We start from the raw sequence: 27,893 nt of genomic DNA on the forward strand, positions 1-27,893 counted from the left end.
AATTTGTTGTTGTTGTTGGTTACTGCTGAGTTGGCTCCAACTCATATTGACCTTATGTGTAACAAGAAATGTCGCCAATCCTGTGCCATCTCCATGATCTTTGATGTTTGAGCCCATTGTTGAAGCTGTCAGGTTATTCCATCTCATTGAGGTTTTCCTTAACTCTGTACCAAACAAGACGTGTCTCTAGACGATTGATCTTTCCTGATGATGTGTCCAAAATACGCAAGATGAAGTCTTACCAACTTCTGTTCTGAGGAACATTCTAGTTGAATTTTCTTCTAAGACATTAGTTTGTTCTTTTGGAAGTCCATGATATATTCAGTATACTTTACCATCAACACAATTCAAATGGATTGATTTCTTCTTTTTCACTGTCCAAGCTTTCACATGCATATGATGCAATTGAAAAGACCATGGCTTGGGGCAGGTGCCCTTTAATCATCTTTGCTTTTAAAAAATTTAAAGAGGTCTTTTGAAGCAGAAGGAGCTCTGGTGGCATGGTGCCTAAGGCACTTGACTGCTAACCAGAAGGCTGGTGCTTCAAACCCACTTGCCACTTCTTGGGAGGAAGATTGAGCAAACTACTTCCATAGAGATACCACCTCGGAAATCCAAGGACAGGTCAACTATGAGTCAGATCTGACTAGAGGGCAGTGAGTTTGTTTTGAGTTTTTGAAGCAGAATTACCTAATGCAGTATGGATCATTTGAGTTCTTGACTGCTGCTTCCGTGGGTGTTGAGCACGGAAATCCTTCACAACTTCAGTTTTCTGTCCATTTATTATGATGCTGTGTATTTTATTGGTCCAGTTGTGAGGGAATTTGTAGAGAACCGTTTTTGGAGAGTTCTTGCAGTTTGTCCTAAAACAAAGTTTTCTGTTGATTTTTCTGATAAAAGAGCAGATTGATTTCAAAGGCATATTTATTAGTACCTGCTATGTGCTGTATGGCCTAAGGCATCTGACTGCTAACTAGAAGGCTAGCAGTTCAAACCCACCAGCCATTCCTCGGAAGGAAGATTGGGCAATATACTTCTGCAGAGATACTGCTTTGGAAACCCACGGAGGGGTTGCTATGAGTCAAATTGACTTGATAGCAGTGAGTTCGGTTTTTGGTTTGCTATGTGCCCGGTCCTCTTCTGGGATTCAGTAGTAAGAAAAACCATATAACAATCTTCCTTTCACATGGCAGAAACAGACAATAAGCGAAAGAAAAAAATATGGTGGGTCAGATGCTTATAAGCATTGTGGAGAAAAATAAATCAAGGAAGCAGTATAGTGTTTTCTGGTGTTTGCAATTTAAATAAGATGACTCAAGAAGACTTCCCTGGTATGTTGATGTTTGAACAAAGACCTAAAGGTATGCTTCCCGGAGGAGAAAAAAATGTTGACCCCAAAACTCATTTTAAAATAGACACCATTAAAGTAATATATTTCAAAGATAAATTGTGTTTTGGATTAAATGACTGTTTAAAAGAAACAGAGTGCTAGATACAGTTGCTTTGGAGCTGTGGTGATCCATTCACGATGTACGTTCTTTTTTCCTTGAGGATGTCTCAGTGGTATGAGCTTCAGCAGCTTGACTCCAAATTCCTGGAGCAGGTTCACCAGCTTTATGACGACAGTTTTCCCATGGAAATCAGACAGTACCTGGCCCAATGGCTAGAAAAGCAAGACTGGTAAGGAACGTTCACTTGGAGTTTATTTCTGCTTTTAAAAAACTGTTATTAAGTGGCTTGGAGCTTATCAAAAGCCAATGGGATTATCTGTTGCAGAAAAGGGCTTTGATTAAAAAATGGCACGTGTCTCTACAAAGCTAAATGCACTAATCATTAAGTACTTTCCTGTAGTTTTGGCACACTCCATTATAATACATGCTCCTAAATGCTTTGAATTAAGTTAGATAGTACTGACACCATTTATTTTCTAAGTCAGGATCCGGGCTATAGAAAGAAGTAGGTTAAATTAAAAAAAAAAAATTTAAAGCCAAATGATGGTAAAGCAGGTAAGGTAATCAAGTGCTCTCTCTTTAAATTGACACGTGTCCTACTTTGCCAATTGCAGAAATTTTAAATCTTCTGAAAATATTTGCCATAGACAGTGAGGACCTCTGTTAGTTTTTTCCCTTCAGAGATAATCACCATTGATGATTTTGTGCAAATTTCCTGGAATTCTAGAATTTTTCATGCTAATTATCTATTTCAAATTATTGTTACTAATAAAAATACCACTTATGATTACTGATAGAAATATTGGTGCTGAAAGCATTGAGATCAAAACGAAGGAAATAAAAATCTAAGAAAATACTTAAAATTATTTCTGATATTTCCTAAAAGAAAGCAATCTTTATTTCATCTATTTAAGTATTATCTAGAACAAACTATAAATTTTGAATCTTCTAGGGAGCATGCTGCCAATGATGTTTCATTTGCTACTATTCGTTTTCACGACCTCTTATCACAGCTGGATGATCAATACAGTCGCTTTTCTTTAGAGAACAATTTTTTGTTGCAGCATAACATAAGGAAAAGCAAGCGCAATCTTCAGGTATGACTTGGTATTTGTGTTTTAGTCAAAATATTCCCATCTTTAAGTAGAAGAGGTCTGTTATTTAACAAATACAATTTAGCCCACATTCATTAGTCGAGGAGAACTGGAGAAACTCTGGGAGAAATGTAATGCCATAATCTTATTTTACTAAAGATTGCTGAAATTTAAATAAAAGAAAAAGGGGCCCATTTTAAGGGCAGTGAGTACCACGTTAAAGCGCAAAGGACTTTGAGTGATCAGCTAGGTTTAGTTCCTCGGTATATAGATAGGGAATCAATCCAGAAGAGTTGAGCTTCTCTGGGGCCTAGTAGTGAGTCGGTGAATTGGAACTAGATTCTTTGCTTTGCATCTGATGGAGTTGCCCTCTCGGAAGAGGTGGTCAGAGGGAGATCCAGATGTGAGCGAAAGTCCTACAGAGCGTTGGAGTTGTTCCCAAGTCCTCCTAGCATGCCCTCAGGCTTGGCCATCGTGCCTGTTTCTGTATTCCTGAAGGCTTTTTGTTTTAATGGGGGTGTTGTTGTTGTTGTTAAGTGCCGTCGAGTCATTTCCGACTCATAGCGACCCCATGCACAGCAGAACGAAACACTGCCCAATCCCGCGCCAGCCCCACAATCCCTGCTATACTTGAGCTCATCATTGCAGCCACCGTATCAATCCATCTCGTTGAAGGCCTTCCCCTCTTTCGTCGACCCTCCACCCTACCAAGCATGACATCCTTCTCCAGGGAATGGTCCCTTCTTACAACATGACCAAAATAGGTGTGACGAAGTCTGGCCATTCTTGCTTCCAAGGAGCATTCTGGCTGCACTTCCTCCAGGACAGATCTGTTAGTTCTTTTAGCAGTCCATGGTACTTTCAGCATTCTTCGCCAGCACCACAACTCAAAAGCATCAACTCTTCTTCGGTCTTCCTTATTCATTGTCCAGCTCTCACATGCATACGAGGTGATTGGAAATACCATGGCTTGTGTCAGGCGCACCTTACTGGGGGTGAGAGCTTATCATTTTCTTGTTTCATAGGACACACCCAAACTTTTCATCTTAGGTAATAAGAAGGTTCTTTTTTTCTTAGTGGATGTATCTATGATTTTATATTCCCAGTGAGTTGGGAAAATCAGATTAACTTTCCAGAAATTTCCTCTACTTTGCTTGAATGTACCTTTTACGAAGAACCATAATTGCCAATATTTTGCAAACTATCCTTGACAATGAAAACAGGAAAACTGAGAAGAAAGACTGTGGTCTAATTCAGAGCAGAGACTAACAAATTAATGGAGAAATACCATGGGTCATTTTCATAGCATTTGCATTGTCCCAGAACCATAACAGAAGATAATTGGCCTCAAGAAAAATGGAAAGATACTAATAATATAAGATACTAATGTCAATAATTAGTATATTATGAGTATACCTGTTACTAATAATATATATGTTTATAAGTAATACAAATATATTATGGGACTGTAAATGATATATACAAACAATATATGAAAATGCTTTGTTAATTAAGAAATACTTTAGGCACTTACACTTAATTGGAAAGTTAAAGCAATTTTTGTCATAATTCATGAAAAATTATTTTGATTTTAATAAAAAATATGTAGAATTTAGTAAATGTGAGATGGGTTTTTCAGTGGCTATGAACAAATTCATATCAATTTATAATATATAGTGATTTAAAGGTTCTGAACTTTAATTTGTTGTTTTCCTACCAACCTATATCTAGGATAATTTTCAGGAAGACCCAATACTGATGTCTATGATCATCTGTAACTGTCTGAAAGAGGAAAGGAAGATCCTGGAAAATGCTCAAAGATTTAATCAGGTACTTTTTTTCTATTTGCAAATAAAGTTACAATAAAATGAAGTTTCATTCATTCGTTCAACAAATACTCAAGGCCCTCTTCAAGGCAGTGGTGAATACCCCTTTGGTTTTATAGCCCCAGTGAGTGGGTAAAAATCAAATTTATAGAGATTTTATCAACCAGGCTTCAACCAAAAGACCTTGTTCTCATGAAGTTAAAGTCTCGTGAGGGAGAGAGACAGCAAAAAAGATGATACTTTCACATACTGATAAGAAATAGTATCATAATACATGGTACTAAGTACAGGCTAAAGAGCTCTGGTGGTGTAATAGATAAGCATTTGGCTGCTAACCAGAAGGTTGGTGGGTCAAACCCACCAGCTGCTCCATGGAAGAAAAATGGGGCTGTCTGCTTCCATGAAGATTTACAGCCTTGGAAACTCAGTGAGAGTCGCTATGAGTCGGAATGAACTCAATGGCAGTGAGTTTGGTTTTGGTTTGGTAAGTACAGTCTAATACTAAGATGGGCAAAGTCCTTGGTACCGCAAACTGTGCTCTTCTACTAACCTGAAGGTTGATGGTTTGAACCTACCCAGCAATACCACAGTTGAAAGGCCTGGTGATCTGCTTCTGTAAAGGTTACAACCATGGAAACCCTTTGGAGCAGTTCTCTGTAACATTGAGATTGACATGAGTCCAGATCAGCTTGACACTATTGGTTTGGTTTTGGTTTATTATAATTGTAATGGTGGGACTGAGGGGTGGGATTGTTTCTTGTGATTCGGGTGAGGAAGCCTTCTCTGAAAGCTTGGGCAGAAATGGAATTGGACAGAAAGAGAACTACTGCCGTAATCTAAGGAGGAGGAGCTGGGAACTTGCACTCAGAATCAGTGGAGGTGAGAAGGGGATAGAGCCAGGTTATATTTTGGACATGGTACCAATAGAGCTTATAATGAAGGATATGAGAAGTGAAAGACCGACATTGAGGATGACTGTGGTTTGTGACTTGAGCCCCTGGGTGAAGAGTGGTGCTATTTAGTGAGCTGAGGAAGATACAGGAGTAGGAGTGGTGCAGAGCTGAATAAGTTTTTGGGAGAAGAATAGGTTGATGAGCTTTGTTTTGATTGTCATGATTGAAATACCTGTTGTAGACCCAAAACATCCAAACAGAATGATTTAGAGTTTTACCAGTGTGAAGACTTTTGATTATGGTGTTAGTGATCTTAATACAAACCTTCCTGGTCGTCAGGGTTCAGCAGGCTTTCAGTGTTGCAGTGGCATTTATTCACTTCCTGTCTGGAGTGACAGGGTGGTGAGGACAACTCAGCTGACAGACCATTGTGAAATCATTGTGGCATGGGCCATTCTGGCGAGTCATTCTAGTATGAGGGGGATCATGCCAAAAATACACAGTGGAATGCATCCCATCAGTATTTCACTATGAAATAAGAAAGTGAACGATGTGATGGTGGGAGGGAGGGAGAATCAGAGAGAAATGAAGTATTGGTGCCCAGCTGAGAGTAAGAACAGAAAGGTCATTTTGGATGAAGAGGGAAGGTGGCTGGGGGTGTCAGGGAAAGAGAAAAGGCTCAATAAAATGCCTCCTTCCCACAGTTAACTGCCTGCTGCTATCAGGGCAATCCAGAAACATTTCTTTGGCATCTTCTTTCACTGTTGAAGAAACTCTGTTTTAATAATATGTCTACTGAAGTAGTTACACATGGAATGATGGGAGGTTTGGGGGATAGCAGAGTAGAAGGACTATAGATAGACTCTGTTTTGTTTACTCCTCTACTTCCAGGGCCTAGAACATTGCCTGACATTTACTTAGTATCTAGTGAGGGTATCTACTTCTGAAAATTAACCAGTGAACACTCTATGGATTGCAACAGTCCGATCCTGTTGTGCACAGGTCACCATGTATTGGGAGCCAACTCAACAGCAGCTAACGGAAACAAAGGAAGTGTATGTTAATTAGCTAAATCATAGCAAAGCTATATAATAGACATTGTCATATCTGAATCTTCTAATTATCGGGGAGGAGGATGCACAGATGAGTACAGGTTTAAATTCATTATTGACTTTACACTAGTATTCATGAAAGTATGGCAGCCCTTCTCAGTTTTGATAGGAATCACCCAATCTTACTAAAGTGGGAGTTGTGATTTTAGTAATCGGCTTAGGACCTGAGATTCTGCATTTGTAGTAAGTTCTTAGGTAGTAAGTTGCTGCTGGCCTGGAATCACACTTTGAATTGCAAGGCCTTAAGACAAATAGGCACAGGGTTAATAAATTAAGAATGATTTTCTATACAGAATTTGAGAAGCCCTGAAATAAATTCCTATGTGGTAGCCTGCTGCCATGTGAATGAATGGAAACTTCTAGAAATACTTTTTTGTTTATTTTAGGCCTGAAGTGAGTCTAGTCTTTCTGTAGCCTTGTTAACAGTTTGCCAGCATTTTGTAAGGCCTGGGGAACTGAGCTCTCTCTTGTTGATACATATGTGGGAAGCCTGCTGTGAGCTTTAGCAGGTCTGAGAGGTAGGTGGGGCACTGGGTACAGACTTGACTTTGGAGTGTAACCAGCAAGTAAACACAGCAGAGAAAATGATGGCTGTTAACCGTACCCTTCCCATTGCAGGCTCAATCTGGGAATATTCAGAACACTGTGATGCTAGACAAACAAAAGGAGCTTGACACCAAAGTCAGAAATGTGAAGGACAAGGTTATGGTGAGTGTTGAGTAAATACTCAAGTGAGTATTAAGTAAGTACATACTATATTACATTGTAACTTTTTATATGGCAGGAAGAGATTTAAATTGCTCTGAGTGTGAAGCTTGTAACTGACTTCAGTCATTTAAGTAATTGAGAAGAAAAGTTGTACTGAAGATCCTGACCATCTGTAAACAAATTGATAAAACCAATGACCAGATACGATTTTCCATGGCCCAGGTTATAACTTCCAAACATTGACCTTATCTTTTTCTTCCTTGCAAGATCATGCGGGAAGTGTTGACTGCTCCATCGTCCAGTGAACTAGATGTTGCTACTCTCAATAGCCCTTTTACGTCCCATTCTCTCAATTCAGGGTGTTTTGGGGGTTACAAAGAGCCCCAGGATAAGCAAGAGTTTGTTTTACTCTAAGACTTGAAAAGGAAACAAAAGCATTTCTTTAGAAGATGCTCTGATACATTTCTGATTAGAATAAAACTTCCACAACAATTGTAAAATAAAACTTGCAAGAAAATTCATGGAGTCCACCATTTGCTTTGGCACCATGGTGGCATGTGTGCACTCCCCTCTACTCTTAGGGGTGTTTTATGGGAAAGATGAGGAGTTGTACTTCACACAGAACCTGTGTCTGTGGGAAAGGCTTCCAGCTGAGTAGTGTGGTCATGCTGGGGTCTCTGGCTGTCACTGACATGGCTTTGCCTTTATGCTCCAGAAAGCTTCTTTCAGAACTCTTGATTCCTTTTAGAGCAGGTCTGTGCTGCAGTTTCCAGGAAAGACTTCATTAAAATAAAAACCAAGTGAGCCCAGCCCAGAAATAGCCATGGAAACGTAGAGAAAAATATGTACAAATGTGAGCAAATCCCAAGCAAACGAGGTAGAGTGAACATAAAATTCATTGTCCAGCTCGAGATATGTTTGAGCAAATAAGAGGGCGCTGTTAATAATTACACCAGGACAGCAGGTGTTAAACCAGGACTGTCCTGGTTAAACAGGGACATATGGCCACCCTACTTATTTGTAAAGGATGAAGAGATTTTTTGTGAGCTTGTTTCTTTTCCTGCTGTGTGGTTCAAATTGAAGTTACTAAGTCATATCTAAGAGGTAGTCTTAAAAATGATGAGGAAGAATAAAAATTCAGGAACCAGGTGATGACGTGAGAAGTTGGGAAATTGCTGTGTATTTTCTTATTTAAGTTATTATATATATATTATGAAGTAGATAGCATCTCTTGCATGCAATCAGAATTTTGCAAGTCTTTTAAGGGAGTGTAATTGTTTCCATGATTTTCTGGGTCCTATAAAAACCACAGGTAGCCCTGGTGGCAAAGTAGTTAAGTACTTGGTTGCTAACTGAAAGGTTGGCAGTTTGAACCCACTAGCCGCTCTGCAGGAGAAAGATGAGGCAGTCTGTGTCCATAAAGATTACAGCCTTTGAAACTCTGTGGGACAGTTCTACACTGTCCTATAGGGTCACTATGAGTTGGAATCGACTTGATGGTAATGGGTTTGGTTTTGATATAAATGCAATAGTCTGTTTCCAAAGAAACAGTTGAAAACACGTTTATGTCTTTACTTGTAGTGTATAGAGCATGAAATCAAGACACTAGAAGATTTACAAGATGAGTATGACTTTAAATGCAAAACATTGCAGAACCGAGGTAAGAGTTACAATTAAAGCAATGCCATTGGTCATATTTTTTTCTGTCTACAGTAGATAACAAAGGCAAGTATGCCATATTTGCCAAGTATTTCATGACTGCATAGTTAGTTTTGGCCTTTTGATGATCTAGGCCAGGGTTTCTCAACCTTAGGACCATTGACTTACTGGGCCAGATCATTTTTTGTTGCGAGGGGTGACCTTGTACATGTAGGCTGCTTAGCAGCATTCCTGGCCTCTGCCAGATGCCACAGGACCCTTCATCTCAGAATGTGGCGATCACACCTGTCTCCAGACATGGCTAAATGTCCCCTGTGGGGTAAATCACCCCCAGTTGAGAACCACCAGGGCTCCTATGGCTCGGTGGTTAGCCACCTTATTTATCGTGCCTAGCCCACTGATTGACATTGACTGATAGTGTGTGGATTCCCTCACTCTAATACTTAAAGTGTTCTCAAGCAATCCAACTCCATGTGTGTACTCTACAGATAAGTTCAGCATGTCTCTCATGTTGAAAAGCAGCTTCACTTTTTTTTTTTTTGTCACCTTTGTTGTTGCTTAATGACAGCATCAAATGACAGTAACTGAAAAGAGTGGATTGTGGGCAGCACGTAGGTACTGCTCCAACCATAGGACTCATTTAAGGATAGCTTGGTTCATAAGAAGAGAGTGTCAGTTTGATTTGGGTAAAAAAGCAAGAAAGAAAGACCCCCAAACTACTGCTTCCTGATTGCCTCCTTCACTTTCCAAACTATAGCTAGGCTTTGTGTACAGTTTTTATCTGAGGTTTTGAATTTGGTATTTATATTCATCTAGGAAATATCTGACAGTGACATTTTTTAAAAAAAATTTTATTGTGATTTGGGTGAAAGTTTACAGAGCAAATTCATTTTCCATACAGCAGTTCAGACACATTTTGTTTCATGACATTGACTGCAATCCCACAATGTAACAGCTTTCTTCCCACTTCCTCCCTGTAGTTTACCTCTTCCCTGGGTCCTTTCCTCCCATGTACTCCCACCACCTGAGCTGTCTCCCCGTGCAAACACTGCCCTTCTGTTCTCCCACAATTGATGGCACCAAGGAGTGTATCTACCTCATGTAAATGTTCACCCCATATGCCTCTCTGTTGTTTGGCTGGAAGCCACAGGAGTGAGTTCTGTTCTAGGCCTGAAGGGTAACTAGGGGCCATAGTCTCAGGGGTCTGACTAGGCTCCAGCAGATCAGCAAACCTGATCTTTTTTTTTTTTATGCTTTTGAGTTTTGTTCCACATTGTTCTCCTTCTCTGTCCAGGATCTCCTGCACTGATCTCCCACTGAGTAGTTGACAGTGTAGCCAGCCACCATCTAGTTCTGGTTTCATGGTCATATAGGCTGTGGATTGCATGGTCTGTCAGTCCCTTGGACTAATTGTTTCCATGTGTCTTTGGTTTTCTTCGTTCTTCTTTGCTCTGGACAAGTGACCTATCATTGCATCTAGATGGCTGCTTGCAAGCTTTTAGGATCCTAGTCACTATTCACCAAAGTAGGATGTAGAACAATTTTTTTCACAGTATGTTATGCTGATTGAGCTTGATGTCCCCCCATGACCAGGGTTGCAAGTCCACAGGTCCAGCTACTCGCTCCCTCAGGGTAACTGGCTATGGCGAAGAAGCTGCTACAACTTTGCCCCTTGTCAGCTTTACTATACACTTGGACATTCTTACATCACATACAAATACACATATAGAAATGTCTGCCAACCCTATTCATGGTCATGGGCACACTTCCTCCTTCCTAGACATACCTGATCAGTCATCCTTGATGGTGGCTTAATTGTCAGACACAGTGCTATTTCCAATTGACCTGAGTCATTGAAAACTACTATCTTGTTTCAGGTGTCCATTTTTTATTCTTAGGGACTTATTTCTTGTTTTGTTCGGTAAAGATTAAAGAAGACTAGGGAGCTCTGGTAGCGTAGTGCCTAAGGCACTTGACTGCTAACCAGAAGGCTGGCAGTTCACACCCACCAGCCACTCCTCAGAAGGAAGGTTGGGCAATCTACTTCCATAGTGATACTGCCTTGGCAACCCAAGGAGGGGTCGCTATGAGTCAGGGCCGACTCAATGGCACACAACAATAACAACAACAACAACAAACTTCAGCCTATGGCCGGATAGTGTTCCTACTATTTGTATCACAGGTCTCCTAAATGTCTGTGAACCTTGATTTAGTTGGTTTTGTCTTTTACGTTTACATTTATCTGCTCTCTCTCTCAACTCCTAGAACATGAAACCAACAGCGTGGCAAAGAACGAACAGAAACAAGAACAGATGTTACTCCAGAAGATGTATTTAATGCTTGACAATAAGAGAAAGGTAGTGATTCACTTTCTGGAATAATAGATTGCTTTTGACAAATTGTTAAGTAATGGACTTGAAGTTTAGAATAGAGCAAAGATTACTTTTATCACCATTTGGCTTAGAGTACCAGTTAAGAGTGGAAAGATTTTTGTCTTGCTTGAAAAAAAAAACTTCAAAAATTCAGTGATAAAGGAAGTAATTTTATTTTGTTTCTTCCTCACCCTTTAGGAAGTAGTTCATAAAATAATAGAATTGTTGAATGTCACTGAGCTTACCCAGAATGCCCTGATTAATGACGAGCTCGTGGAATGGAAGCGGAGGCAGCAGAGTGCCTGTATTGGGGGTCCACCCAACGCTTGCCTTGATCAGCTGCAGAACTGGTAAGATTCTGCAAAGCAGAAAATTGGGAGCTGGTGGGCAACCCATGCAACAACAGTGCAGCGCGTTGCCGTCAAGTCAGAGCCGACTCACAGCGACCCCTCCTTGGGTTTCTGAGGCGGTATCACTATGGCAGTAGATTGCCCAACCTTCCTTCCGAGGAATGGCTGGTAAGTTTGAACTGCCAACCTTCTGGTTAGCAGTCAAATGGCCTGAGGCACTATGCCACCAGAGCTCCTCCACAGGAACTTAACAAAGTACACATTTGAGCTGTGTTGGCCCTGGAGTGGACCCTGTCAAAACTTTGGTTTAAATAAGAATGTAGTCCTGCTTCTTCTTACCCTGGCAATACTTGGAAAGTGCAGTGTTACTCTCAGCAGTTGCCATATTCAGCCATGTTCTGCTTGGCTAAGAACACTGGTACACATGTACCATACGATGTGTCGTTCAGCTCTACAAGGTTGTCAGGTAACACATTTAACAACTTGAGTCCTAACGTATTCTTTTTGTAAATTGTGATTAGGGTGAACGTTTGCAGAGCAAATTGGTTTTCCGTTCACCAGTCCGTGCGCACTTTGTTTCCTGCCACAACGCTCTCCCTCTTCCTCCCTGTGTTTCCATTTCCCTTCATCTTCTTTCCTGTCCCTTCCTGCCTTCTGAGATTTATCTCTGGGCAAATGCTGCCCTTGCGATCTCGTACAGTTGATTATTCAAAGGAGCGCATACCATTCTAGTGTTGTTGTTCACCTTACAGGCCTGTCTATCTTTTGGCTGAAAATTGAGCCTTTGTGGTGAGTTCATTTCCAGGCTTAAAGGGTGTCTAAGGACTGTAGTCTCAGGGGTTGAGTCCTCGTGTATTATTAAAAATAAAAAACAAATTTAGGTACTTTATAGGCTCTCATGAAATAATCATTTGTTGTGGGCTGTTCGGCCAGTTATTATCTAGAAAATATTTATTAAATGGTTGCTGAATGCCAGGTACTGTAGGACTTGGGACACATGGCTAAATGACTCCTGGTATCTGTAGCAAGAAGCTGTCAGTGTGGAGGAGGAGATGGGTGTGGTAATATTTCCATGCAGTAGAAGGTTACACATACTGTAACCAAGGTATGCCCAGAGGTCTGTGGAGGGCAAAAGAAAGACTCACTAGGAAGGGTTTCACAGAGAACGTGGTACTCACACTGACCCTTGAGTGACTCTATCTGGAGGGCCTAGGGGTTCTCATTTTCACAGAGTCCCAGGGTGATGCCCATGGTTAACGCACTTGGCTACCAACTGAAAGGCTGGGGTTAAAGTCCACCCAGAGATGCCCCACGAGAAAGGCTTGGGGATCTTCTGAAAAATCAATCATTGAAAACCCCATGAAGCAGAGACACCCATGAGGCTGCCTTGAGTCAGAACTGGCTCCATAGCAGCCGGTTGATTAAGTTGTCCAGGTGGCCAGGGAGCCACTGGGCGTGTCTGGACCTCCCAGTGGTCACTGCAGGTCTTCTAGTGATACAAATACCTGCAGCTTTCCTCACTGTGTGTACAGGTAGTACCATTTCTCTGAGTGGCACAGCCTGAACAAAATCGGAAGCACTGGGTAGAGTTACCTCTGGAACACCCTGGCCACCATTCTGCCTTCTCATTTTATGGTGAAGGCTGCTTTCAGTGACTTAATGCAGCCTTTGACCTGAACTCAAGAAGTGAAACAATGAAGGGAAGTAGTTACTTTTAATTGGGGAGGTATTTTCAAAGTATTATCTTTTGTCATTCCCCTTGACAAATAACATGACATTCACGCAGCATGATTTGGCTCAGAGCCTGTGCTACTGTTAGCCATTTACTATAAGGAAAATGCAAAAACGCAACCACTGCTGTGGTCATAGTGACCCCTCCTTGGGTTTCTGAGGCTTTATCACTACGGAAGTAGATTGCCCAACCTCCCTTCCGAGGAATTGCTGGTGGGTTTGAACTGCCAGCCTCCTGGTTAGCAGTCAAATGTCTTAGGCACTACGCCACTGGAGCCTAAAAGCAATTACTACATTTACTCATTGGCTTCCTTATGTCTGTTTCTAGCATCTCAGTTGAGCATATTGCCTTCTCCTCTCCGCTCAGCGAAAGAATCATCTTAGCCCTTCCTTTCCACCCTAGCCAGGGTGGATGGCTCCCGTTAGCTTGAAAGCAGCTCTCCACACTCCCCTGCACAGCACCACTGAGGTTCCACTAGGTCACATCACTGCTTGATATAAAACCTGCAGTGGCTCCATACTGCTTCCTTATCATGCCCCCTGCTCTCTGCCCTGTCCTTGTAAACAACAACAACAAAAAACCCCACCACACCTGTTACCATGCAATGGGTTCTGACTCCTGATGACCCCTTGTGGTACAGAGTAAAACAGTTCCATATAGTTCCTTGACTGTAATATTTACAGAAGCAGATTGCCAGGCCGTTTTTCTGTGGTGACACTGGATGGGTTTGAACTGCCAACATTTAGATTAGTAGCCAAGCCCAAACCATTTGTGTCATCCAGGGACCAATTATCCTTAAGGGTCAATTGCAGTCACATACCACCTATGTGTTGTTATTTCCCATCCAGTCGGTCCAACTCATAGTGACCCCTCCTTGGGGTTGCCGAGGCAGTCTCACTACGGAAGTAGATTGCCCAACCTTCCTTCTGAGGAGTGGCTGGTGGATTTTTTGATCTGGGCTTTAGTTGTTCAGGGCATGTGAGTTTTTTTCTCCCCAAATAACTAAACTCCTAAATGCTAGGAACCTCACACTGTTCTCCCTGTTTCTGCCCGCAGTGCTGAGTAGGTGATGTGGTATGTTACCTCTAACCATTTGTTGGTTTCTGGGACCACTGCCTGCAGTTCTTTTTCATTCAGGCTACTTTGGGATCCTTATAATTGAGACATTTGTATTTCGTCCCTCTCCAGGTTTACCATAGTTGCAGAGAGTCTGCAGCAGGTTCGCCAGCAGCTCAAAAAGCTTGAGGAATTGGAACAGAAATACACCTATGAGCATGACCCCATCACGAAAAACAAACAAGTGTTATGGGACCGCACCTTCAGTCTATTCCAGCAGCTCATTCAGAGGTAACTTAAGGGAGATTCATTGTGCCTTCTGTAATTATTTTACCCAAAGGACAGTTTTATGGTGATTGAGATAATTTAGAAGGGTTTAATAGCCTATATAAATGTTTAATGCACATTGAGTCTTTTATCATTCCCAGTAATCCAGCATTCTTCCTAAATTCCTTGTTTATGCCAATGGCCGTTCATTCTTTCGGCCACTTAGGCTGGTGACCGTAATTACTTTATGCTATTCCGCTGTCCCCTGTGGCCATTCTCTACCAAGATTTACAGTATCTGACTTGACAGTGTTTGTCTTGTCCTTTCCAAGAAGGTGGCCTCAGCACGTTTCAGGCTCTCAAATCTTTTCTTAGCTCTTACTTAGTAGCCTCCCACCTGGTCCTATTCTCAGCCCCTTTGTCCCTAGTCCTGCTTACTCAGTGCCGTCCCAAAGCAGAGTTCCAGTCTGCTTCTTTGCCACCTGCTAATCCCAGCCACTCCTCAGAAGGAAGGTTGGGCAATCTACTTCTGTAGTGATACCGCCTCAGAAACCCAAGGAGGGGTTGCCATGAGTCAGATCCGACTGGACAGCAGTTGAGTGGTAATGGTGGAATCCAAGTGGAGCCCCACAGCCTGGGCCTGGCTGTTCAGTGGTGACTTGGCCCCCACATACCCCGTTTCCCAGGCAGACTTAGCATCTGGTTTTTTCCTAGGCCCATCCTACCCACTTACTTCTCTGTGGCACTCCTGACAGTATTTCTCCGCCTCAGAGCCTTTACTCTTGTACCTACTTTTGCCATTATACAGTCCTGAAAATTTCACTCCGTATCTCACCTTCATGAAATCGTCCCAGAGTCCCCTTCCACATACGCATAGTTCATTCCTTATACTGCTCCCATTCTGCTTTTCATTCGATAGTTGTTTGTGTATTTGTGTTATCTTTGTTGCAAATTGGAAGGTCCTAGAGAACAGACATGTCACTCACTCACTGTCACATTTTTCTCCCAGCAGGGTCCAGTGCACTGCTTTACCCATAGTGGGTGTCCTGAACATGCTGAACCAAAAAAAAACCCAAGCCCACTGCCATTGAGTCAGTTCTGACTCATAGAGACCCTGTAGGGCAGAGTAGAAGTGTCCCATAGGGTTTCCAAGACTGTATGTAAATCTTTATGGGAGCAGACTACCTCAACTTTCTCCCGCAGAGAAGCTGATGGGTTTGAATGGCTGACCTTTTGCTTAACAGCTGGATCCCTTAACCACTGCGCCACTAGAGCTCCTTTGAACATACTTGTTGTTGTTGTTATTTGCCGTCAAGTCGCCCCGACTCATAGCAACCCCTCCTTGGGTTTCTGAGGCAGTATCACTACGGAAGTAGGATTGCCCAACCTTCCTTCCGAGGAGTGGCTGGGGGGTTTGAACTGCCAGCCCTCTGGTTAGCAGTCAAGTGCCTTAGGCACTATGCTACCAGAGCTCCTACTTAGACCACACCAAAACCAAACCCACTGCCATTGAGTTGATTCTGACTTACAGCAACCCCCACTGGGTTTCCAAGACGGTAAATCCTTACAGAAGGATTTTTTTTTTTCACCACATCTTTCTTCCACTGAGTGGCTGGTGGGTTTGAACCACCAACCTTCTAGTTAGCAGTCAAATGCCTTAGGCAGTTTGCCACCAGAACATACTTAGTAGACAAGTAAATGTCAGTGAGAGAGCACAGTCCATAAGTTTTGTTTGTTTCTCTGCTAACCTGACGTGATAAATATGCCCTTGATTCCCTGTGTCTGCTGTCCAAATAGGAATGTTTGTACATTAATTTTTTTTTTTTTTAATAATTAGGGACATTTACTTGGGTTTTTGAGTGCAAATTTGATTCTTAATGCAAATTTGTATATGAACATAATCAAATTCAGGGTCATTATAATCACTCTGTTTTTACTGAGTATAAATTCAATTTTATAATTTCGTTACTGCCTAACTAGACAGCATCACCTCACTCATCCAACTTGTCAGAATATGTCAGATTATTTTTTAGGTTGTGCCCTCTACGCTCCTTTCTTTTTTAGGGAAAATCATTTTTTACTGCCTCAACATTTATGGAAAAGCTAATTTATATGCAATTTGCTTGGTATTTACAGCTCCTTTGTGGTGGAAAGACAGCCTTGCATGCCAACTCATCCACAGAGGCCACTGGTCCTGAAGACTGGCGTCCAATTTACCGTGAAGTTGAGGTAATCAAGAAAAGATGTAACTCTATACTCTGTCACTTAGCTTGCCCCTCTAAGTTCCTTTCACAGAATTGTGATGTCCTTTAGAGTTCTTTAGAGGAACTAATTTTGCAGTAGTCACTTTAATAGGAATTCTTTCTTATCTTCAAAATAGAAATGCAACAGATATGTACATATACATATACACCTTCTGCTTCTTCTAATTGTAAAGGCAGCACACATCCACTGTAAAAAGGGCTTTAGACATTGAAGAAATGTCCACATCAGAGAGTAAAATTCCCCACCCCAGCTTCTCCATCTCCTCTTGAGCATGAGTTCTTGACCTGAGCTGTCTGAGCCCCTAAAATTGTATGAATGAGGTTTATGACATGTGCCTTTTTTCTGATGGGTAGGTTCATAGTGTTCATCAAATTTTCAAAGTTTTCTGCAATATAAACATCTGTAGACAATCTCTCCTTCTAGAATATTGTCATGTTTACACACACATATACACACACGCAATCACACACCTATAAAAATACATGGCATCAAATAGTTTATATTTTAAAACTGAAGTTATTATATGTGTGTGTGTGTATGTACACGTATGTATGTATATCCAGATATACACATATTTATTTGCAGCCTACTTTTTCTCCTGGAAAACAAATTGTAGAAATATTTCCACGTGAGAGCACGTGGCCTTACTTTATTCTGTTGCATGGCTGCATCCATTTACCTGTTCCTCTGCTGATGAGCAGCTAGACTCTAAAGAGCTCGACTGGCCTTCAGGGCTGGCCTACATCGTTTTTATGGATGCTGTTAATTTGGTCCATGGTGCTGCTTCTCTGGCTGTTGATTGTGAGTGCCTGTAGGATCCTAGAACTCAAAGCAGGAAGGATGACTAGCAATCTGGCCCTGCTCTCCTGCTCCACTAAACGGAAGGAGCAGATGAGAGATCTGAGGGTTTTCCTGCGCAGAGTCTCCAAGCTCATAAGTTGCAGAGGCACAGCTATTCTCAGACCACCATTCCTTCCTTCTGTCCTTCTGCCCTTACACATTATAGATTATAGATGTGACCCCTATTTTCCTCATTCTGGAAGAGTTTTTCTTTTTCCTAGCAGATAGAATTTTAGTAAAAAGTAACTTTCACTGGTTTTAACCCATCCAATTGGCAAATAGTAATTTTGATGAAACCCATTGTTGGCAAGGTTATATAGGGAAACAGTACCTTTACCTTACTTTACCTGACTTTGTGGGACTGCAAATCATTCCTGCTTTCTGTCAGAAGTTCATGTTACAGTTTTGCTCCAGCAGTTATTACCAATTTCACAGATAGGAATTTATCCTACAAATGCACTTAAAAATACGCCAACAAAGATGTACAAGGATGTTGATTTCACCATTGTTTGTAATAACCAAAAATGGGGATAAGGAGAAGGGAAATCTAAATATCCATAGATAAGAAATTGGCATGATAAATAAATTGTAGTAGATAATTCTTAAAAGTAATATAACTTTTTGCTTTTTCTTCTTCCAGACTGTTGGTGAAATTACAGGAGCTGAATTATAATTTAAAAGTCAAAGTCTTGTTTGATAAGTAAGATGTGTTTAACTTTATCTAAATTACAAGTACCATTAAAATGTTGTTTTTGTTAACACATCATGAGCACCTTCACTAAATGAGCAGACTTGCCAGCTGCTCAGCAAGTGGTCTTCTTGGCATTACTGGGAGGAAATGTGCATCACTAGGGACCTGGGCACTGAGCCCAGGATCCTGTCACTGCTGTGGGTGGGCAAAGGCTCTTACTTGGATCCGAGCAGATTAATCAATCACTCTTGTTTTTGGATCTTAGGAGCTCCTATTAGAGATTTTGTCAACATGCCTGTGCCTTTTTAGACAATGTTGTTGTTATGTGCTGTCGAGTCAGACCCGACTCATAGCGACCCCTCCTTGGGTTTCTGAGGCAGTATCACTATGGAAGTAGATTGCCTCATCTTCCTTCCGAGGAGTGGCTGGTGGGTTTGAACCGCCAGCCTTCTGGTTAGCAGTCAAGTGCCTTAGGCACTACGCTACCAGAGCTCCCTTTTTAGACAATACGTGAACTAAAGAATTTGTGTGTCTTATGCATATAAGATTGTAAAGTCAAGTCCCAAAGTAGAGAGACTTGGCGCACATCCCCTCTCTCCTAGACAAAACAAGCTAGTTGCCATCCTGTCGATTCCAAGTCCTGGTACTAACGCCGTATGTGTCAGAGTAGAGCTTTGCTCTGTAAGACTTTTCAGAACTAGGTGACTGGTCTTTTTTCCAAGGAGCCTCTGAGTGGACTTGAACCACCAACCTTTCACTTGGAAGTGGGGCTTATTAACTGTTCGCACCATGCAGGGACTGCTTCCTCCTAGGCCAGCCTCTTAATCAAACAAAAGGTTGACACTCCTCCAGGCTTCTTCCTTGATTCTGTGCCCAATCTGGGGTTGTTTCTGGAGTGAAGGTTGTGGGGGGCTGTGTGGAAGGGCTTGTTCGGAGGACCTGGAGCCAGCAGGAACCACCTTTACCTCCTCTCTGGGCAGTAGGGACCAGAGTGGTCAGGATCTCTCACAGGGGTCCACATAGACCAGGCCCATCCCATTTTGCCCTTGAACCCTAGATCTAGACTAGCACTGACCTGCTACTTGCATTAAGGAATGTGATGGCCTTTTTCCATTGTGTATATTTAATGCTTTTCTTGGCTTGGAGTAGCCTACCAGTTTAGCAAGTTTAAGACCATCTATGATAATCCAGTTTTCCTCTGGCTTTTTGTCTCTTCCTACTCCTGTAAGAGTATCCTTCCTAACGGTACAGTCTGTACTTTCATCTCTCCCCTTGCCATCATCTTTGATTTCTCTGTGCACCAGTTAGCTTTTGCTGCATAACAAACCACTCTGACCCTTAGTTGCTTAAAACTCAAAAGTCTGTTGTTTCGCATGTTCTGTGGCTTATAGGAGATTCTTCTGGTCGGGGCCAGCTTGGTTGGAGCTGGGTAGTCTTGTGTGGGCTTGTTGAACATCTGGGGGGTCTCAGATGACTGGGAGGCTTACCTGGGCTTTTCCACATGGTGGTGGTATTCCAAGAGGTTGAACAAGGCAGAGTCCAAGACCTCTTGGGGCCTAGAGTCAGAATGTATACAGCACCACTCCCATTACATTCTCTTGGTAAAAACAGCAGACTCAAGGGATGGGGACATACCTTCCACATCTTGAAGGAAGGTCCTGCAAGGATTTCATGGACATTTGCAGTTTACCACACGCGACTTGAGCTCGGTCTCAAAGTTTGTTCATGCTCCTTTGTCTTCTCTGCCTGGTATCAGTGCCAGTTTTTCCTCTCAGCTCTGACAATATGGCTTGGTATCACGTGACTCCTTTTATTTAAAATTCTTTTTGTTTCAAACAGGGAACAATAAGTCATTCTCATAGGTAATGGTTATTGTCACAAAACATTGACGTTCTGGTTGAGATGGGGAGGAAGGGTAGCTAACTCATTTAATTGTCAGTGGGCTTATAATTTCTAATCTGTACCTAGTACACTAACAAATACATTATTGGCCAGAACACAGCAAAGTAATCACTGAATTGATAAAAGATGCAAAGCCTTTCAATATTTTAAACCTCCAATTTAAAACTTAAGTTTGTCAGTTACCCCAAATAATCTACTATTCTGGTATTTTCATGAGAGCATTAAAGACACTAGAGAATAAACATGAGGAAATTAAGCCCGTTGCATCAGAAGGTCCTCTGAGTCCCCAGTGCTTACCACCATGCCCTACACAAAATGAGTAGTTGCTCAACAAATAGCAATAACTAAAGTTTACATTTATTGAGGGTGTATCCTGTTCTCTTTGTACATAGTAATTTACTCCTCTCAATACTTCATAAGGTTGCTACTGTTAGCACGTTGTGCAAATGAGCAGTTCAAGCCCTAGTCTGTTCATTTGCCTGAGGTTGCTTAGCAGTACCTGGAAGAGCTCATACTGGTTTGTTGAGGGCGTGAGTGAGTGAATGAAAGGGCAAGAAAACCCACAGGCATTGGTTATTTTTTACTTATCTTTTCCATACACATATATTTTTCATAAAAGGTTGTTTTGAATTTTAAGTATATATACATATATATGTATTTTTTTTATTGTAGAGATGTGAATGAGAGAAATACAGTAAAGGGGTAAGTAGCATACTTTATACTATATATTTTTGTTTTTTCTTTGTTTAATAGTTCAAAACTTTTTTTAAGTATTTCTGTTCTGTCTTATATAGATTTAGGAAGTTCAACATTTTGGGGACACACACAAAAGTGATGAACATGGAAGAATCCACGAATGGGAGTCTAGCAGCAGAATTTCGACACCTGGTAGGGAGATCCGTTTTTCCCTCTGTCTGTGTTGTCTTTGGTTTATTGGGACTTTCTACAGTAGACTAATGCCAGGAGCCCTCTGTGATATGGAGTATGTCCCCAAGCAGAAGACTTCATTCAGAGTTTGTGGCTGGTGACTTTTTCTCACCACCACTTTGGGAATCATGCTTCCTTCTGCCTATTGCAGAACCATTCACTGTACTTTATCTCAGCCTCTTCCCTAGAAATCCTCCTTTGGGACGTGACAGTCTCAGTATAATACTGCATAAAACGGTTTATGTATAAATAATCTGCATTTGCTGCCCCTATGGTCTCAGTGGTCACTCTAGACTTGCAGTTTTCTCAAAGGTCATTGTTCCTACGTCTCTGGCCAGTTCTTCTCCCACTCTCCAAATGTAGCTGTGACCAGGAGTCTCTCCTTAGCCCCCTTCTTGACATTCTCCATCCTGATTGTTTCACCCACACCACCGCCTCTATCATAGCCTGACTGTTACCACTTTGTCTCTGGAGAAGCAGGGGCCTTTAACTGGGAACAGTGGGATGTTTTTAGTGGGTGGGTGTCAACTTGCGCATCTCCCTGCAAACATGGGCACTCCAGTCCTCCTCATGGCGTGCTGGTGCTGAGCCCAGAGCTTTCCCTGTGCTCTGAGCCTGCAGGGAGCTTCAAGGTGCCCCTTTTCATCACAGACCATCTAATGAACAGACTAACCTCAAAGTTAACAAGCTACATATGGTGTGGAGCCTTGATTCAAACTCAGGAGGTCTGAGGAGTCCAGAACAGCCCTCAGGCCCCAAGTTGCTCCCTACAAATCTTGGGGATTGAGGGCATTTTTGAGGATGCTCTTAGTTTGGCCTGGAATTCTAGGCTGTGACCTGGCAGACTCTGCAGAGGGAGAGGAGAAGGGAGAAGCTATCCCTGAGCCTGGCTGGTGTGAAACACTTAAGCGAGGCGACAGCAGAATCATTTAGGGAAGGGCTGCATGGAGGAGGTGGGTAGGATGCCACTCCCTCCAGCCCTCATGGTGTTTGGGTGATGTTAGACTTCTGGGAAAAGTCACTTCTGCTCCTGAACCCACGTAGGGATCAGTCCATCTCTTGCCATACACTCTGAAAATAATTTCACAAGCTTTGTTATTCCTAGTCTTGGCTTTGACCTGATTTGTAAGTGAAGACAGTAACTTTGACAATTCACGTGCCATTTACTAAGATAGTTTCTTGTTTTCCAGCAACTGAAAGAACAGAAAAATGCTGGCACCAGATCTAATGAGGTGAGTGTCTTGTGAAAGGGCCCTAGCACAGCAGGTGTGTCCATTGAGGGTTGGCTAGTGCCTTTGGATGGTGGCTGGGGACCCCTCACAGAGGAGTCACACCCTGCAGGGAAGAACAGCGAGAAGCTTTAGGGCTTTGTATGTCTGTGGTAACAGTACAAGCCCTTCTGTACTTGTGCACTGTTTATGGTTGTCAAACGATTGTGCACATGAACTCCTTGGCTCCTGCGATGGCTCAGTGGTGTAGATTAGGCAGGCTTTGTCTTCTTCATGTTCTGCAGGTGAAGAAATGGAGTCAAACATTGCAGGGTTTAGCTAAGAGTACCCTATGGAGCAGTTATTCTTTGTAACACATGGGGTCATCAGGAGTCAGAATCAACTTAAAGACAATGTTTTTGTTTTTGTTCCTCCTCCCCACCTTTGGTGTGGCGACTGCATGCACTGAGAGCATTTTCCTACTCAGTGGCACCTTCTTTCTTCCACATTTCTTTAGATAGCCTGATCCTTTATACAGAGGTAATGTTTGTGATGTATTAAAAAATTAAACGTGGATTGACTTCCAGTAAGATGGAGGAATAGGCAGAAAAGTGACAGACTCTCTTTAACAAAGAAAAGAAAAACTAACCGACAGAGATACAGAAGATAATCCTGGAGTCCTGAGCTTTGAAAGGAACTATACAGAAGTGGATTAGGCACCAACTAGTGGAAAAATGTGAACGAAAACAGTGAGTACAGAGGCAGTCGGAGCTGCGGACTGTCAGCTACCATGACAGGACCAATAGCCTGAATATTTCCAAGAGGAGTTGGGACCTGAGAATTGACCTAAAGATCAGCCCTGGTCACCAAGGGCTGCAGAGATGACTGTGCTGGTGGCCTATGACTAGGAAGGGAAACAGCAAGGAGGGAGAAAACCTGAGCTGTTGACTTTCTGCTGTCCAGAGCGTGCAGCCATCTGGATTGTTTACATGAGGCAGCCATTTTGGATATTTAAAGTGACCAAGGGCACAGCCGTTTTGATTATTTACACATGACAGTTGTTTCGGATATTTGAAGTGACTGAGGGGGCAGCCATTTTGAATGTTTACGAGCGGTGGCCATTTTGGATATCTAAAGTGACCGAGAGGGCAGTGATTTTGAATGTTTACAAGCGGTGGCCATTTTGGATGTCTAAAGTGACCAAGGGTGCAGCCATTTTGAACCTTTACAAGTGGCAACCATTTTGGATTTTGAAGTGACAACATTCTCATTTGGATTCTAGGGACCTAAAAATAGGCTCAAGTATAAGATGGGCTCAAGTATAGCAGGGATCATGGAGCTGGAATGGGATCGGGCAGTGCTTCGTTCTGCTGTGCATGGGGTCGCTATGAGTCGGAAATGACTCGACAGTACCTAACAACAACTAACAACAAGAATAGGCTTTGTTTGCCAAGTTTGGCAGGGACATATGAGAGACTGACAACAGGAAAGGAGACAGGTGGTGAGTATAAGTGCTGTCAACTAGTGACTAGGGGAGCACAGCATAATACCCTGCTGGCGTAGATAACATACAAAGAAAACGAAAATCATGTGCAAGTCACTCCAACATACAATCACCAATTAAATATAAGCACAAAAACGTCACAATGCTTCAGAGACAACAGAGCATCACAGTCCATACAAAGAAACAAGATAAAGCTGGAGAAACAAGGGACCAGGAAACAGACCCAAAACACATCCCTGAGGAAGACGCAGCATTGGAACTCCCTGATAAGGAATTCAAAAGAATTATATTTAGATATCTTCAACGAATTGAGAGACAGATCAAGGAAAACACAGAGAAAACCCTTGAACAATTTCAAAAGACAATACAAGGACCAAATGACAAAATAAATGAAAAATTAGAAATGATACAAAATCTACACACAGAAACCCAGAAAATTAATTCTAAATTTTCAGCAATAGATGAGACATTGAATGGACAAAGGAACAGAATTGAATCAATGGAAGACAGAATTAGGGAGATTGAAGGCAAATACCTGAACACTTCTTTGGAAAGGGATCAGTCAGAAAAGAGGTCAAGACAAAATGAAGAAAGCCTAAGGTTTATTTGGGATACCATCAAAAGGAATAACCTGTGTGTCATTGGAATTCCAGAACAGGAAGAGACAAATAAAACCACAGAGAAAATGTCAGTGTCTTGAGATGAAATGTGTATGACTGCTGTATGGAAAATGAATTTGCTCTGTAAACTTTTCACCCAAATCAAAATCATTTTAAATAAGTAAATAAATAATGTCTCTTGTAGACAGCAAAAAAAAAAAAAGAGTCTTCTGAGCAGAAGCTAATGGGGTTAAGGATCTCTACGAGCCCTTGAGAGTTGCAGGATCAGTGAGTGAATTGTTTCATTCTCTTTTTTCATTTCTGTTGTAAGGGCCCTCTCATTGTTACTGAAGAACTTCACTCCCTTAGCTTTGAAACCCAGCTGTGCCAGCCAGGCTTGGTCATTGACCTGGAGGTAAGACTTAACATGGGTCAGAAATAGAAAACTTTATTTTTTTCCTTATAACTGCTTCATATATTTTTCTCAATTTTTATGTTAGTGATATTTACCTAATTGCTAAAAAAAAAATGATTTTTTTCACAGGTAGTATTATCTATCTTTGCACTAATTTGATGGTTCAGGAAGCTAGAGAATTGAATTAACCTTCAGATTCTATAAGCTCAGATAAGATATCCTGTGTTAATGTTTTGTATTAGACAATAATATGTAATTTTTATCTAAAAGGTATAGCAAAGTTAAATTGAACGATGTGCAAAAGAATGTAACTCTTCATTTTTCATTTTCAAGTATAAAATACATGTAAATTTACAAACACTCTCCTGCTTAGTTTTGAGGCTGAGCATTTCTCTGAAGGTCATATTTCTGTGGTTCAGATGCTTTCAAGGTCTCTGTCCTATTTCAGACGACCTCTCTGCCTATTGTGGTGATCTCCAATGTCAGCCAGCTCCCGAGTGGCTGGGCCTCCATCCTGTGGTACAACATGCTGGTGTCAGAACCCAGGGTATGCAAAACACATCTGCTTTCCTATCAGAATTACCCAGAGGCCCCTGCTCTGGCTCCCACATGTCTGAAATAGCCCCTGAAGGTCAATGTTGAGAGACAAATGAGGTGACTCATGTGGTGGTGCTAAAGGTCTTGAATAACTCTGGAAAAGTTGAGCGTGTGTGTTTGTTAGAGATGAGAATTTGGGTTTTTTCTGTATGAGTAAGATCCAAGCAATGGATGATTTCTTGTAACTTATTGTGGAAGACTCTTTATTGCCATTCTTCTTTTTTTTTTAATGAATAAATCTACTAAACAAACATGCTCTATTCTTAGAATTTGGATAGTTAGCTACCAATAAACCTGTAAAAACATTCCTCTTGATTAATCATTTCTCTTCCCCTATTGTGAGAACTTCTGTGTGTCATATAAACTAGGATGAACTTTGGAACAGCCCATGTTTTAGTGCCTAACATGACTGATGGCTCTTCAGTGGCCCTTAGCTTCTGTATGTTTTCTGTTTAGAATCTGTCCTTCTTCCTGAACCCACCATGTGCCAGATGGGCTCAGCTTTCAGAGGTGCTAAGTTGGCAGTTTTCTTCTGTCACCAAAAGAGGCCTCAGTGTGGACCAGCTGAATATGTTGGGAGAGAAGCTTCTTGGTATGAATGTATTAACTTTTTCATGCATATATAAAGAAATTCATAAAACTAGCTCTACTTGTTCTTTTTCCCTCCTAGCTCTCTGTTCTGTTAACAGCAAAATAATAATAATAATGTTAGAATCTGTTGGCCTTTCAAGCTGCGCTTTATTTTAGCTGAGAATTATACCTCACCTGTTATGAATGACTTAAATGACCCATTTCCCATTGCCTAATATTAACACTTCTGAGAAGAGTTCTTTCTTTCTTTTTTTTTTTTTAATTGTGATTTGGGTGAAGATTTACAGAGCAAATTTCCATACAGCAGTTCACATACACTTTGCTGAGAAGAGTTCTTAGGGGCAAGTATTTTTAACTAAGTAAAATAGATAATTGTGGCTAAAATTGGCAAGGAAGTTGAGGTCTTACTAACCTTAGGGAGTAAAAAGAAAGTCCCCTTCATGGTAAGAATAAAGCCCAGGGCCTGTCTAATGCAGAGCAAATAGGCTCTTCTATAAGGTCCCCCACACTAAGCACATCAGAGGCCCACTGATCTCCATGTTAGCTCTTCAGTGAAAGGGAGTATTTGAACTGTTTCTTTAAAAGGCCATGGACAACTTTTATCCAGTTGCTTTCTGTACAGCAGAACTGTATATAATGTCAGTTCTTGTTATTCACAGTAGTTATGTTCTGTAGAGTCAGCACAAATATTGAATTAGTGAACACTGAACCATTGCACCTTGGGAAAATACAGAGTTAGGTTCCTGCAAGCCTCTGGTCATAATATTTTTGTCAACCAATCAATACATAACTTTGTTTTACGTATGTTTCTGTTTAAAGACACCTTATTTACTATATATTACTGATTCACGTTGAAGGTATGGGCAATAGCACAATAAATCATTCCTGAATGAAGCTTATCTAACACATGTATTTTTCTCCATAAGACACCTCATAGCATTCTTGTGCTTAGAAACTGTAGTCAGCACTTCATCACTGGGCTTGGGGGCCATTTTAAATGTCAGAATCACCAACAAAAATGGGGAGTTGGGGGAGAAAGTGGCACTAAATAGACTGCAAGGAGTGCTGGTGGCACAACAGTTAAGGGCTTCGCTACTAATCAAAAAGTCAGCAGTTCAAACCCACTAGTGGCTCGGTGGGAGAAAGAACTGGCAGTCTGCTCCCATAAAGATTACAGCCAGGAAAACTCTATGGAGCAGTTCTACTCTGTCACCCAGGGTCCCTGTGAGTCGGAATCAGTGACACCTAACAACATCAGTAAATAGACTGATGGAAAAGAAGCTTGCTTATGGTATGAGAACTGAAACAAGAAGGAAGAGTTTTGTTCAGCTTCACAAAGGAAGGTCATATTGGATGACTCACACTTTTCAGCGCTCTGCACGTGTCTGCAGAAGACAAAAGTGCCACTTTTGGAGGAGGGACCAGGTTTGCTGATCTGATAGAGCCTGGTGGAACCCCTGAAAATATGGCCCCTAGCTGCCCTTCAGGTCTGGAATTGAACTCACACCTGTGGCTTCCAGCCAAACAAAAGACAGGCATATGAGGTGAACATTTATATTAGGTAGATACAATGCTTGGAGAGAACAATCATGGGAGAAAGAAGGGCTTTGTGTACACAGGGAGACAGCTCAGGGGGCAGGAGTGCATGGAGGGAAGGACACAGGGAAGAGGTAACTATGGAGAGGAAGTAGGAGCAGAGCTGTTGCATTGTGGGAAATTGTAGTCAATGTCATGAGACAAAGTGTATGTGAACTGTTGTATGGAAAGTGAATTTGCTCTCTAAATTTTCACCCAAATCACAATAAAAAAAAAAAAAAAAAAGTGCCGCTTTTGGG

At 41.6% G+C, this 27,893-nt stretch overlaps 1 protein-coding gene across 1 annotated transcript in view; it reads left to right on the forward strand.

Annotated features, from left to right (window-relative positions):
* Window positions 1-1,552: 1,552 nt before the first annotated feature.
* Window positions 1,553-27,893, forward strand: part of STAT1 (signal transducer and activator of transcription 1) — a 34,842-nt gene continuing 8,501 nt past the window's right edge. Inside the window, exons 1-16 of the mRNA XM_007940941.2 lie at window positions 1,553-1,680; window positions 2,404-2,548; window positions 4,277-4,375; window positions 6,995-7,084; window positions 8,666-8,744; window positions 11,009-11,100; window positions 11,314-11,465; window positions 14,386-14,544; window positions 16,656-16,748; window positions 18,265-18,324; window positions 20,890-20,919; window positions 21,012-21,105; window positions 22,335-22,376; window positions 24,787-24,870; window positions 25,319-25,417; window positions 25,924-26,059. Of these exons, the coding sequence (XP_007939132.2) occupies window positions 1,553-1,680; window positions 2,404-2,548; window positions 4,277-4,375; window positions 6,995-7,084; window positions 8,666-8,744; window positions 11,009-11,100; window positions 11,314-11,465; window positions 14,386-14,544; window positions 16,656-16,748; window positions 18,265-18,324; window positions 20,890-20,919; window positions 21,012-21,105; window positions 22,335-22,376; window positions 24,787-24,870; window positions 25,319-25,417; window positions 25,924-26,059 (1,582 nt within the window). The remainder of the gene's footprint in view (window positions 1,681-2,403; window positions 2,549-4,276; window positions 4,376-6,994; window positions 7,085-8,665; window positions 8,745-11,008; window positions 11,101-11,313; window positions 11,466-14,385; window positions 14,545-16,655; window positions 16,749-18,264; window positions 18,325-20,889; window positions 20,920-21,011; window positions 21,106-22,334; window positions 22,377-24,786; window positions 24,871-25,318; window positions 25,418-25,923; window positions 26,060-27,893) is intronic.

The sequence above is a fragment of the Orycteropus afer genome, unplaced genomic scaffold (assembly GCF_000298275.1).
Source record: "Orycteropus afer afer isolate SDZICR_OR568_19922 unplaced genomic scaffold, OryAfe1.0 scaffold00001, whole genome shotgun sequence".
NCBI classification, from domain to species: Eukaryota; Metazoa; Chordata; class Mammalia; order Tubulidentata; family Orycteropodidae; genus Orycteropus; species Orycteropus afer.